The following is a 12,798-nucleotide window of genomic DNA, read 5'->3' on the forward strand; positions in this document are numbered from 1 at the left end:
ACCGGATGCCATGATCTTCATTTTCTGAATGTTGAGCTTTAAGCCAACTTTTTCACTCTCCACTTTCACTTTCATCAAGAGTCTTTTGAGTTCCTCTTCACTTTCTGCCATAAGGGTGGTGTCATCTGCATGTCTGAGGTTATTGATATTTCTCCCGGCAATCTTGATTCCAGCTTGTGTTTCTTCCAGTCCAGCATTTCTCTTGATGTACTCTGCATATAAGTTAAATAAGCAGGGTGACAATATACAGCCTTGACGTACTCCTTTCCCTATTTGGAACCAGTCTGTTGTTCCATGTCCACTTCTACAACATTCAAATATCCCTTGAGGGTAGATTATACATCTTCTTCACTGAGATTTTCCACATGATGTTCTATTTGATGCCTGACACATGGATGATGTTCACATTTGCTAACTTAAATCTTATAGGATTGGCTTTTCATGTTTCACCATGAACATTTTCATATATACCCCAAAGGCAGGTCTGATGAATCCCTGTGTCCTCATTAGGGAGCTCCAACATTTGTTGATGTTCTGCCCCTCTGGTATCATCTGTTACCTGACATCCTTCCCCGTGAGGTATTTTTATTTTTACTGAAGTATAGTTGATGTGCAATATTATATAAGGCATACAATATAGTGATTTGCAATGTTAACAGTTATACTCCATTCATAGTTACTGTAAAATATTGGCTGTTTTCCCCGTGTTGCACAGTAGATCCTTGCAGCTTATTTTATACCTAGCAGTTTGTATCTCCTGCTCCCCTCTTCCATCTTGCCCCTCCCTACTTCCCTCTCCCCACTGCTTCACTCTCCCACCACTCATTCATTCTCTATATCTGTGCGTCTGCTTCTTTCTGTGTTATATTCACTAGTTTGTTGTATTTTTAGATTCCACGTACAAGTGCCGTGTTTGTCTTTCTCTGTCTGACTTATCTCACTTAGCATAATGCCCTCCAAGTCCATCCATGTTGTTACAAATGTCAAAATTCCATCCTTTTTATGGCCGAGTGGCATTCCATTGTACATAGGTACATCTTAATTTGTTCGTTGGATAATGAACACTTAATGCAGTTTTTTAGAGCATAGCCCAAACATCACGCTACTTCGCAGGATGTACCACAGTTTGCATCTCCAAATGAGGACTTCTCATTTTTACACAACTGCCATACCATTACCCCACTAACAAAATTAAGTGTTTTTAAAATATTTCCATATTCACCTTCCATATTTAAATTTCTCTAATGGTCTCAGCCATCAACTTAAACAGATGTTTTGTTTGAATTGTCATTTAGACACGACCCAACATTTGGTAGTTTGGTTCTTAGCTTCTACTTTTGTTTCCTGGGAAGTGGGCATGGGTGGTCTGTGTTGACCCTGTGATCCTGGGTCCCATCGGTTCCGGAATTGGGGGCCCCAGGGTTGGGGGTGGCGTGTGTCTCTACAGAGGCAGTGTGCAGCACTCTGGAGGTGGGGAAACTGGATGGGGAGGTCAGGGCATTCCTAGGTTCAAAATCAGCCATTTCTAACTCAGAGGTAGGGGACTCTGGCCCCAGGGGCTGCTGGCACCAAGGTCGCTGGGGCACTTACCATCCTGTGGGCAGGTGCTGACGATCTGTTCCATGCTCACTGCACACCTGTGCACGTAATCATCATAGCTCTCGGCTGGCAGGAGAGAGGCGAGGGGGAAGGCGGGCCTGGAGGAGGAGAGGGGAGCTGCCATTCTGGCCCATGTGTCAACAGAAGGAGCGAGATGGCTCTGCCTTTAGCTAGGGCTCATGGTCAGCAGTGAGCCTCCAGTTTTGTGCCCCAAACCAGCAAAGGGCTGGTGTTGGGGGCTGCAGCCTGCATTGTCACTGAGCAACAGGCACACAGGCTTGTGATGGCAGAGCCAGCTACGGGCGGTTCTCTGGCTGACACATGCTAGCCGGGCTCCCTGACCCTCTTCTCAGTGGGCTGGACCTGTAGGCTTCACGTCCAACCTTGTGGACTGAGTTCAGTCAGAACCCCTCACCCCCTGTATCTGACCACCCTGGATACCTGAGCAAACTCGGCTCCCCGTCCACCTCCAGATGTGTCTGTCCCCCTACCTGTCTGCAGTAAGGATTGTTTAAGGTCTGCAAGAATCGCCCTATTCTTATATGAACTTCCCACCCCACCCCTCTCCTGGTTGAAAAATCCCCACTGGGCCTTGTATTTGGAGAGGAGTCCCATCTCTCTTCTTCTGCCATGCCCCACTGCAATGGTCCCTTGTGAATAACACCTTCATCATCATCTTTAAACAAGCAGCAGGAAGCCTAGTTGCAGACACCATGACCGTGAGGCGGCTCACCTGTAATCCAGGCTGACGTTGAAATCTGCCTCCTTCATCTCTTCCAGGGTCATGAGGGTGGGGGTGGTTTTGCCGGCCTCCCATTTGGTCCATTCAAAGATGCCAGGTTCCACTCTTATCTTAACTTTTTTCTCCAGTTTGAACTCTGAATTCAACAGAATACACGTGTTTATCATCTTCAGGGTTTATTTTGGCTTTCTGTAAAAAAGTCTCTTCCTAGGTCTAAATCAACCCTTTGGGGGGAAAAAAACGTGATTTTATTTCATGCACAGTCATGCTAGTTCTCAGACAAGAGCCACTGGGCAGTTGGAGGCTATCAGGATGACCCTCTGTCCATCAGGAAGGACCGGAGTCTCCCGGGATCTGGGAGACACCTGCAGCCCCCTGGTGCTCACCCTATCCTTGCGTGGGCCCCACTGCACACGGCACTTGGGCTCATCCTCAGGTTAAGAAGGAGCACACCCATGAGGACTTGGCTGGTCCACTGATCCTCGGAAAAGATGAACAATTGTGGAGCCTGTTAGTCACACAGAAGTGCCATCCTGGCAAACACTTAGCCCAGACCGAGCCAAAGCAGAGGGTGGATCGGAGTCATCTTCTAGAACATTCTAACTCTCCCAAGTCACCCTACCCTAGGATTTTTTTTTTTAATGAGAAAAAAAAAAGCTCCACTTTCTATTGTAAATTAGAAAACTGGAAATGGAAGTCATGATCTGTTTTGCCAAAAATAGCACATATTTTTGCTATAGAAAAACACATTCCATAAACTGATTTTTTTTCACACCTTTGATAACTCCTCCTCCAATGACATCCTTTCCACTGCTCTTCTAAGCTCAGCATCAACCTCTCTTAAAAAACTCATGCATAAGGTGGTCAAAGGCAAATTAAAATCTTGACCTTCCAGAAATGCTAACAGGCTCAGTGCCTCCTCACAATTCTCAGGGGCTGGTTTGCAACTGTCTTGTAAATTTAGACTGTCATTCACAGCCATCCACTTTCTTTGCACCTCTGCTCACTGCCCTCTCCCCCCAGAGAAGAACCATGAGGTCACGGCCATGTGAGAAGGTCGCTGCAGTTCTCACTGACCTCCCAGTATATGTTTGGCCGTCTGCAAACAGCGGAGGGCGGGGGAGCTGAAGACTGAGGTGATCCTGATGCCGCTGTCCAGCAGAGCTTCCCCTGGAAAACAGCAGTGGGAAATGTGCCCTCTTCATCACTGTAGCTGCCCAAGGGGGCAACTTCGGAGGGCAGCTTACTACCTGTGGCAGGAAAGCTTTTATGTAGCTCCGTGATTCCCACCCCCAGTGTATGCACCCCGTACGACTCTGCCTGATGTGTGGGTGGAAACCGTGATTAAGGTCAGCCAGCATGGCCCCAGGGAGGAGCTGGTTTTAGTATGTTCTTCCAGTTAACCACTGTGTGACTTGGGAAGCCCATGAACCTTCCCGATTCTAGATTTGAGTTTCTTAATTCATAGAATGCAGACCAAATGAGCTCAATGGCCTCTTCTCTTCCATAAGGTCAATCATGTGGAACCAGAACCTCAGACAAAACAAAAGCCCAAAGGGACAGATTTTGAAATAAAATCAAAGACAGGATGTATCTTTCAATTTTTAAAATGACATCCTTAGTGTACACAGTGATCACTGATTTTTTTTTTCCTTTTCTCTCTTGTTCTTTTTATCCCTTTCATTCCTCCTGACTTCCCCACCAACCCATTCCTGGGTCAAGTCTCTGAGCTTCCTACTTGCTGTGTGATCTTGGGTTACTATGTGATCTTGGGCAACATACTTAACCTCTCTGGGCCTCAGTTTCTTCATCAGCAGAGTGAGGATAATGCTATTACTGCCTTCAAAGCATGTGGCAAGGGCTCAGTACGAGTGAGTGATAATCACTGCTACAATCACTGTTACTGTTCTCTTGGTTGTTGCTATTTAATCGCTAAATTGTGTCTGACTCTTGCAACCCCATGGACTGTAGCCTGCCAGGTTCCTCTGTCCATGGGATTCTCCCGGCAAGAATGCTAGAGTGGGTTACCATTTCCTTCTCTAAGGGATCTTCCCAATCCAGGGGTTGAACCCTTCATTTCCTGCCTTGGCAGGCAGATTTTTTACCACCAAGCCACTTGGGAAGCCCCATTCCTCCTAGGTTGAGCCTCAAACATACCTGCCATCCTGGACTGGAAAATTCCACAAGACGATAATGGTGGATCGTTTTCAAAGTCTTTGATGCCGCGGCTCCGTTTGGGCAGGCTGCGAGGGAAGTTCAGGTCTGGCCGGTAATATCTTCCTACAGCATAAATAAGTACCAGTTGTTCAATTCCATCAAGTTAGGTCATACCTGTCCCACTAAATGCTTAAGATCAAGACCCACATTTGAAGAACAGTAATTAAACTGTTGTCAACGGTGTTTTTTCTTGAATGCACCCTGCAATGTAGATTAAATTTCAGGAGGAAATTCTACTCTACTCAGCACACATTTCCTCAAACTCAGAAAACCTGTGTTTCATCTGCAGGCACCACCAGACCTTCTTCATCTTCTCAAAACCCCTCCCAAAGATACACTCGTGCAACTGCCCTGATTAAGAACAAGCATCTCCATGACTGACTTAGCTTAACTCAATACGAATCTCAAATTGGCATTAATTAGTTAGATGCAATTCAACCCATCTCCATGGCTTTAAGGTGTCACATTGCCTGTGGGCCGGAATACAGAGAGCAGGAGTGGGTCCTGCATTGTGTGCTGTTAGTCAATTGCTTCAGGCTGGAGAATTCCATGGACAGAGGAGCCTGGTGGGCCACAGTCCACAGGGTCGCAGAGAGTCCGACACGACTGAGCAACTTCATGTTCACTTTCACTTTTCACGGGGATTCACTGGGACTGCCCTGCCCCCACCCCAATCCATTCAGAGGCTCAGAGCACTTTGGTTCACCTTGAGTTTGACCTTGAACTCTGCTTGGATGGTCTGGTGTACATCCTGGCACCACCAGTGACTAGTTGTGTATTAGAGGCAGCTGACTGACTCCCCTTATCTGTAAAACGTGGGCGACGATATAGTTGTTTGAATGAGTCAGTAAGGAGATGCCTGGAGCCCACAGCCTGGCTCAGAGTAAACAGTCAGTAGGGTTAGGTCTGATCTCATCCTCAGATTATCTGTGATCCCCACAGAGGACTCCGTAACACACCAAGCCCTCACATCCTCTCACATGTCTCCCAGACATCCTGGCCACAACAGATTCTAGCAGCCCAATTCCTCTCCCGAGACCTGCTCTATGTATGTCATGTGGCCGGTCAACACTTGTGCCTGAACACACCAGCCCAGCCTTCCAACAGTTCACCAATCAGAGAGAGGTAGCGGCTGTTTTCCATATCTTGTCTTTTTAGGTTCTATGCAAGATTTTTCTAGAAGCCGCCTCCCCAGAATTTCCATTGACAGAGACTTTGCTGGAACTGGAAGCTTTAAGGGCTTTTATTAAATGCCAAAGTGTTAACTGCTTCTGCACGGAAGGTGGTATTTGTTTTCCATTCAAAGAGAAGTTCCGTCATTTTTATCATATTCTCAAGAGCATCTATGACTCCCCACATGTGAACCTATTCTATTGAGTCTTCTGCCTCCGTGATGCTTCATCTGTGGTCACTTTGTGAAGCAGAGGGCAGAGCTCCAAAGAAGCTGAGGATCTGGGAGGAGGTTAGGTTCTGATGGGAGTTCAGTCTGAGTAAAGAATGGTGCCCCAGGGCTCTGACTAAGCATACTGAGACGTGATCTGTGTTAGCTCTAATTCCTCTGTTTGGATCCTGCCAGGACTGTACTTACCATCGGGTGTTGTACACTGCTGCAGCCAGGACTTCCCGAAGATCTGGTCCACCCTCTCCCCATGGCGTACCACCAGGACGCTTCTCCTCACTATCGTGGCCTGGGATTGGGGGAGGAGAGGCGCCTGAGGTTTAACACTGCGTTCTGAGACTTGTCCCCGGCCCCCACTCCAAGGCATCCCTCCCATCCTTGTTCAATAGCTATGCTGTGCTGTACTCAGTCACTTCAGTCGTGTCTGACTCTTTGCAACCCTGTGGACTGCAGCCTGCCAGGCTCCTCTGTCCATGGGATTCTCCAGGCAAGAATGCTGGAGTCGATTGCCATGCCCTCCTCCAGGGCATCTTCCCCACCCAGGGATTGAACCCACGTCTCTTATATGTCCTGCATTGGCAGGTGGGTTCTTTACCACCAGTGCCACCTGGGAAGCCTGTTGAGCAGCTGCAGCCTGTCTTACCGGGGCGTTTACAATGAGGTGGGAGTAGAATCACCTGTTATTTCTTGCAGCCTTTAATATTCTGGGCACTAGAGTGCACACAGGAAGTGGAGAGAAAGTGGAATGAATGGTCCACCCCTCAGCACATCAGTTTTCCACCTTCCCTCTTCTTCCAAGTGCCTACCCTGGTCTTGTCCCTTCAGGCTGCTGGAATGAAACATTTTCTGACCCAGGGATTGAACTTGGGTCTCCCACGTTGCAGGCAGATTCTTTACCTTCTGAGCCACCAGGGAAATCCATAATCTATAGTATTAACATAATAGTATAAAATACATATTACATGGTATAATAGATCTATATATATGATACGTAGATAAGTACAGATCTTTTCTTAACTTGTGATGGGTTACATTTCAATAAAACCATCATAAGTTGAAAATGTCTTACGTCAGAAATGCATTTAATGCATCGAAACTACTGACCACCTAGCTCAGCCCAGTCTGCCTTAACCATGTTCAGACACCTATATTAGCTGACTAAGGGGCAAACTCATCTATCACAAAGCGTATTTTATAATTGTGGTAAACATTTCCTGTGACTTGCTGGATACGGTACTGAAAGTGAAAAATGGAACGGCTGTCTAGGTGCAGCATGGTTATCAGTGTATCAGTATTTCACCCTCGTGATCAAGGGCTAATGGGGCTGTGCTGCCACTGCCAAGCATCAGAGAGAGGACTGGACTACACATCACTAGTCTTGGAAAAGAGCAGAATTCAAGTATTTAAAATTCTACTGAACGATTTGCTTTTACATCATCGTAAAGTCAAAAGATTGTAAGTTGAACCTTATAAGTTGGGGACCATCTGTATCTAATGTATCTATCTATGTATCTTCTATGTATCTATTATCTGTCTATCTGTCTATCTATCATTTATCCATCCATCCATCCTAGTCTCCTCTGTTGCTGGCACTGGTCCTCTTCTGAGGGGCCCTCCAGGACCACCCAGGTGTTGGCATGTTAAAGATGGTTCTCTGCTTGGTGTCAGGGTATATGTTTAGCTATGAGTAACCAGGGAAGAGGGGCTTCCCAGGTGGCACTAGTGGTAAAGAACCCACTTGCCAATGCAAGAGATGTAGAGAGACACAAGTTTGATCCCTGGGTTGGGAGGATCCGCTGGAGGAGGGCATGGCAACCCACTTGGAGAATCCCAAGGACAGAGGAAGCTGGTGGGCTACAGTCCATGGGGTCACAAAGAGTTGAACATGACTGAGCAACTGAACAGCAATTCTGGAGCAGAATGGGAAATTCCACATCAGCACAGGCCCGTGGTCTCCTGTGACTTGTGCCGTCAGCATCCGGAGCACCTGTGCCTGATTCTGGGACACAGGGAGTCGTCCACAGGTGCCCCACTTAGGGGGTCTCACTGGGGCTGAGGACAAGCGTGGAAAGATGAGTCACAGATGCTAGAGGATGGAGGGGGAGCAGAGCTGATGGTGCTGCCACAGGAGGTGGGCAGGGGGGACTCAACGGAGGACGCAGGACTTGGTCATGCCTGGGGTCAGGGTCACCAGGGATGTTATAGCACCCACTTCAGGGGCTGAAAACAAAAGTAGCTTGTTCCCTTCTGGTTCTGAAGGCTATCACAGGGCCAGTTCCCGTCAGAAGCTCTAGGAGAGGGTTCTTCCTGCCTCTTTGAGCTCCCGGCAGCCCCAGCATCCTTGGCATGTGGCTGCCTTCGTGCGTGGCTCCAGGTTCTGCCTCCTGGGCACATGGCTTCTCCCTGAGTGCTGTGTCTCCTCTTCTACTCGCATCACACCCCTGCTTTTGGTGATTCGGTTTAGGATCACGGGATAATCCAGAACAACCTCTCCACTGAGATCCTCATCTCAGTCCCACAGGCAGACACACGTTTCCTTGTAAGTTTCACAGGTGGCAGGAATTGAGACCTCACTTCTTTGGGGCCATTGTTCAGCCCACTACATGATTGTTTTGGCATACCTGTAGCCAGTTTTCCTTTCTCACCACGTGGATGAAGTGGTCTCAGACCAGAGGAGGGTTCCATTCACAAGGACTGGTGTCAGGGTCTCACCCACTAAACACCAGCACGTTCACACAGAGGCTGAGCCCGAGGCTGAGCTTTTCCACCTAACTCCTCTCCTTGTTCAATCTGAAAAGAGGGGGCTCAGCCTCAGGGGGCCCCCAGCCCTACTCTAGGCCAGTTCTCCCCCTCCCCAGTAAGACTGAGGCAGGCAGCGGATGGTGCCCATCTGTGTCTGCCTGGGGCCGGCAGGCCTCTGGCCCCCAGTCAGTGGCTCCTCTTCCCGGGCTGTTGTCCCCCTGAGGACTGGGCTAGAGGTCACCGTGATGCCCTCACGCTGTTCTGGTTCCCCTGCCCTGTGTGCAGCTCTTGTCTGACCTAGAGGCAGCCTCTGGGGGCTGGTGGGTACTTGGGGCAGGAGTCAGCTGGGTGATGGCAGAGTTTGGGAGAGAGCATGGCAAACTGGGAGGGCTGGGCCTCCGCCCCTTCCCCAGCATGTGTCCTGGCCCCGTGAGTGACTGAGCTTTGGTCACGAGTACTGAGCTTTAGACAAGAGCTGTATGTGGACACTGTGGACACTGTCCTGTGGACACTGGACAGGTTCACAGCCATGTGTGTGTGTGTATATGTGTGTGTGTGTATATGTGTATGTGTAGTGTGTGTGTATGTGTATATATGAGTGTGTGTATATGTATATGTGAGTGTGGATATGTGTGTGTATGTGTATATGTGTGTATGTGTGTGTATATATGTGTGCAAGTGTATGTGTATATGTGTATGTGTAGTGTGTGTATGTGTGTATATGTGTGTATGTGTATATGTGAGTGTGTGTATGTATATATGTGTGTGTATTGTGTGTGTATGTGTATATGTGTGTGTGGTGTGTGTATGTGTGTGTATATGTACATGTAGTGTATATATGTATATGTGTATGTGTGTGTGTATGTGTATGTGTAGTGTGTGTGTATGTGTATGTGAGCGTGTGTGTGTGTGATGTGTATGTGAGTGTGTATATGTGTATATGTGTGTGTATGTGTATATGTGTGTGTATGAGTGTATGTATGTGTATATATGTGTGTGTGTGTATATGTGTGTATGTGTATATGTGAGTGTGTGTATGTGTGTGGTGTGTGTGTATGTGTATATGTGTGTGTGTGGTGTGTATATATATGTATATGTGAGTGTGTGTATGTGTGTATGTATGTATGTGTGTATGTGTGTGTATGTGTATATGTATATGTGTGTGTGGGTCACCCTCTTCCCCGGATGGACGGAGCAGAGGGATGTGGTAGCAGAAGGATGGGCCCTTTGCTGGCCCACCCAGGCCTGAGCTCCAGGAAGCAGTGTCTGAATGAAAGCTGCTCCTGGGGGGCCAAGTCTCCCCGGAGCTGACCCAGGGCACGGTTGCGTGGTTTGTTTGGCATCAAGGGCCCCGTTACCTGTAGGGACTGCAGGCTGCTGAGGCTCCTGGACGAGGATGGTGGGTTGGGGTCCCCGTTCCGTCTGCTGCTGGCCTCGCCGTCCTTTCTGGAGCTCAGGTCAGGGGTTACACTGAAGGTGTATGTCCTGTGGGAGAGGAGAGGGATGTCATGTCACATGGACACTGGGAGGCACTCAGTCATCACGTGATTGAGAACACAGGAGACTAGATGGGTGGGTGGGGTCATTTTGAGGGTGAAACAAAACAATGGTTCAAAACAGCTCTGTGCCCAAAGCATGGCATCTCCAGAGGAATGGTGGTGGTTTGTCTTCTCCATCACCACCTGTTATGGACTGAACTGTGTGTCCCGAGATGTCTAGTTGTGACGCTCAGGACCTCCAAATGGGACTCTATGTGGAGGTAGGGCCTTTAAAGAGCGGATGAAGTTAACATGAGGTTACCAGGGTGGGTGCTCATTCAACCTGCCCAGGTCCTCCTGAGAAGAGATCAGGACTAGAGGGAGGACCCTGTGGGGACACAGAGAGGAGACGACCATCTATACACCCAGGAGGAGGCCTCGGGAGCTTGAGCTTGGCCTTCCAGCCTCCAGGACTGTGAGAGAAGGGACACCTGCTTAAGCTGCCCCATCTGTGCTGCCTTGTCACTGGGCAGCCAGGGCATCATCCTCTTAGATTCACCTTCCAAAGGCATGAAGATGCTCGTGGTGGGGATGCAGGGCTAAGGGAGCAGAACAGACACATCAGTGCCATGAAAACACACAGAAAAGGCACCCATGCATGAGTGGGCAGGTGGGCAAACTCAGTACCCAAGCAGTTGTAGACAGAGTGGAGGCTGCTGCTGGTCCAGGGGATCAAGAAAGCTGCCCTGGGTGGGCAGTTGCTTGGGAGCTCTGAGGACCACCCAGGGCACACAAGAGCTGTGAGAACCCCAGAAGGCCAGCGGGTGGTGATGCCGAGGTAGAGGACAGGGTAGGGGCCAGAGGAGGAGCGTGAAAGAGGAACTAAGAGCCAATGGTCATGGAAATCCTCCAACAAGAAATTGCCAGGTTCCCCCAGGGGAAACTCAGTTTACAAAGGGAAAGGTCATCTTTTTAAACTGTATGTAAGAATCATCTGGGCTTGCCAGGTGGTGCTAGTGGTAAAGAACCTGCCTACTAAAGTAGGAGATGCAAGAGACATGGGTTTGGTCCCTGGGTCAGGAAGATCCCCTGGAGGAGGGCAGGGCAATCCACTCCAGTATTCTTGCCTTGGAAATCCCATGGACAGAGGAGCCTGGCGGGATACAGCCCGTGGGGTCACACAGAGTTGGACAAGACTGAAGCGACTTAGCGTGCGCACACACAAGAATGACCCACAGTCATCTCTTGGTTCCCTTTCTTACTGGACCTGAACCTGGGTCCTGGTGATTGTGAGGGGAGGACTAGTTATACTGGAGTATAACTATATAACTAGTAATATTAGCTACACTCATGGGGCCTATAGGCTGCTTTATAGCATGTGGGCAAGTTTCAAACAGGGTCGAGCAAAAGACATAGCCATTCAGAGCAAAGACGTGAACAGTAGCTAGAGAGGGAAACAGGACAAAGAGAACTTGTGCTTGATTTTGTTTTTAAGACAACAGCATCTTTGTCTGCTGGGGGGAGCCATTGGGGAGGGTCTCGTGGGGACAAGTGATGCTGGTACAATGCCCTTGGAGGATGCAGGATGCCCAGGAGGTGTGGAATAAAACACACTACGAACGGGCACCCTCAGCTAGGGGTTGGGACCAAGCAGCACAGTGTGACGAGGGGAGAAGGGTAAGTGTCCCAGAGGCTGCAGGTGACCGGAGTGGGGGACATTCTCCCAACGTTCACCTATCATAGCGGATAGGAGTGAAGAATGCAGTAGGTGGCTTTTTTCATCTTTTCCACTAGATAAAAAAGTCAGATGCCAGGCAGCTGGTGAGCAGAGTGTCTGGGATTTATGGTGGGCGAGAAGGAGGCAGACAGTCCTCTCACATGAGTGACTGGTAAGGGAGCATCGTCTTTATTACTATTTACTTTCTGAAAAGCATTATCACCTTGCTCTTTATCTTGTAGTTTTGTCTGTGATTTTAACATAGAGAAGGCTTACAATTTAAGCATTTAATAATCATTATTAAAGATGATCTGATTAAAGATGAAGTCTGAAGCCCAGGAGACAGCACTTCAGATAGCTCTGAAAAAGCAAGAGAGTTCCAAAAAAACATCTATTTCTGTTTTATTGACTATACCAAAGCCTTTGACTGTGTGGATCACAATAAACTGGAAAATTCTGAAAGAGATGGGAATACCAGACTGCCTGACCTGCCTCTTGAGAAATTTGTATGCAGGTCAGGAAGCAACAGTTAGAACTGGACATGGAACAACAGACTGGTTCCAAATAGGAAAAGGAGTTCATCAAGGCTGTATATTGTCACCCTGTTTATTTAACTTCTATGCAGAGTACATCATGAGAAACGCTGGACTGGAAGAAACACAAGCTGGAATCAAGATTTCCAGGAGAAATATCAATAACCTCAGATGTGCAGATGACACCACCCTTATGGCAGAAAGTGGAGAGGAACTCAGAAGCCTCTTGATGAAAGTGAAAGTGGAGAGTGAAAAAGTTGGCTTAAAGCTCAACATTCAGAAAACGAAGATCATGGCATCCGGTCCCATCACTTCATGGGAAATAGATGGAGAAACAGTGGAAACAGTGTCAGACTATTTTTTTGGGCTCC

General features: G+C 48.3%; 1 protein-coding gene across 1 annotated transcript in view; it reads right to left on the reverse strand.

The window, feature by feature from the left end:
* UBASH3A (ubiquitin associated and SH3 domain containing A) overlaps nucleotides 1–12,798 on the reverse strand; it is a 41,690-nt gene that overhangs the window by 3,623 nt on the left and 25,269 nt on the right. Inside the window, exons 7-12 of the mRNA XM_010834929.1 lie at nucleotides 10,058–10,184; nucleotides 6,147–6,246; nucleotides 4,499–4,621; nucleotides 3,419–3,511; nucleotides 2,333–2,477; nucleotides 1,591–1,697 (exon numbers count right to left, since the gene is read on the reverse strand). Of these exons, the coding sequence (XP_010833231.1) occupies nucleotides 1,591–1,697; nucleotides 2,333–2,477; nucleotides 3,419–3,511; nucleotides 4,499–4,621; nucleotides 6,147–6,246; nucleotides 10,058–10,184 (695 nt within the window). The remainder of the gene's footprint in view (nucleotides 1–1,590; nucleotides 1,698–2,332; nucleotides 2,478–3,418; nucleotides 3,512–4,498; nucleotides 4,622–6,146; nucleotides 6,247–10,057; nucleotides 10,185–12,798) is intronic.

This window comes from Bison bison, unplaced genomic scaffold, assembly GCF_000754665.1.
Source record: "Bison bison bison isolate TAMUID 2011002044 unplaced genomic scaffold, Bison_UMD1.0 scf7180017864037, whole genome shotgun sequence".
NCBI classification, from domain to species: Eukaryota; Metazoa; Chordata; class Mammalia; order Artiodactyla; family Bovidae; genus Bison; species Bison bison.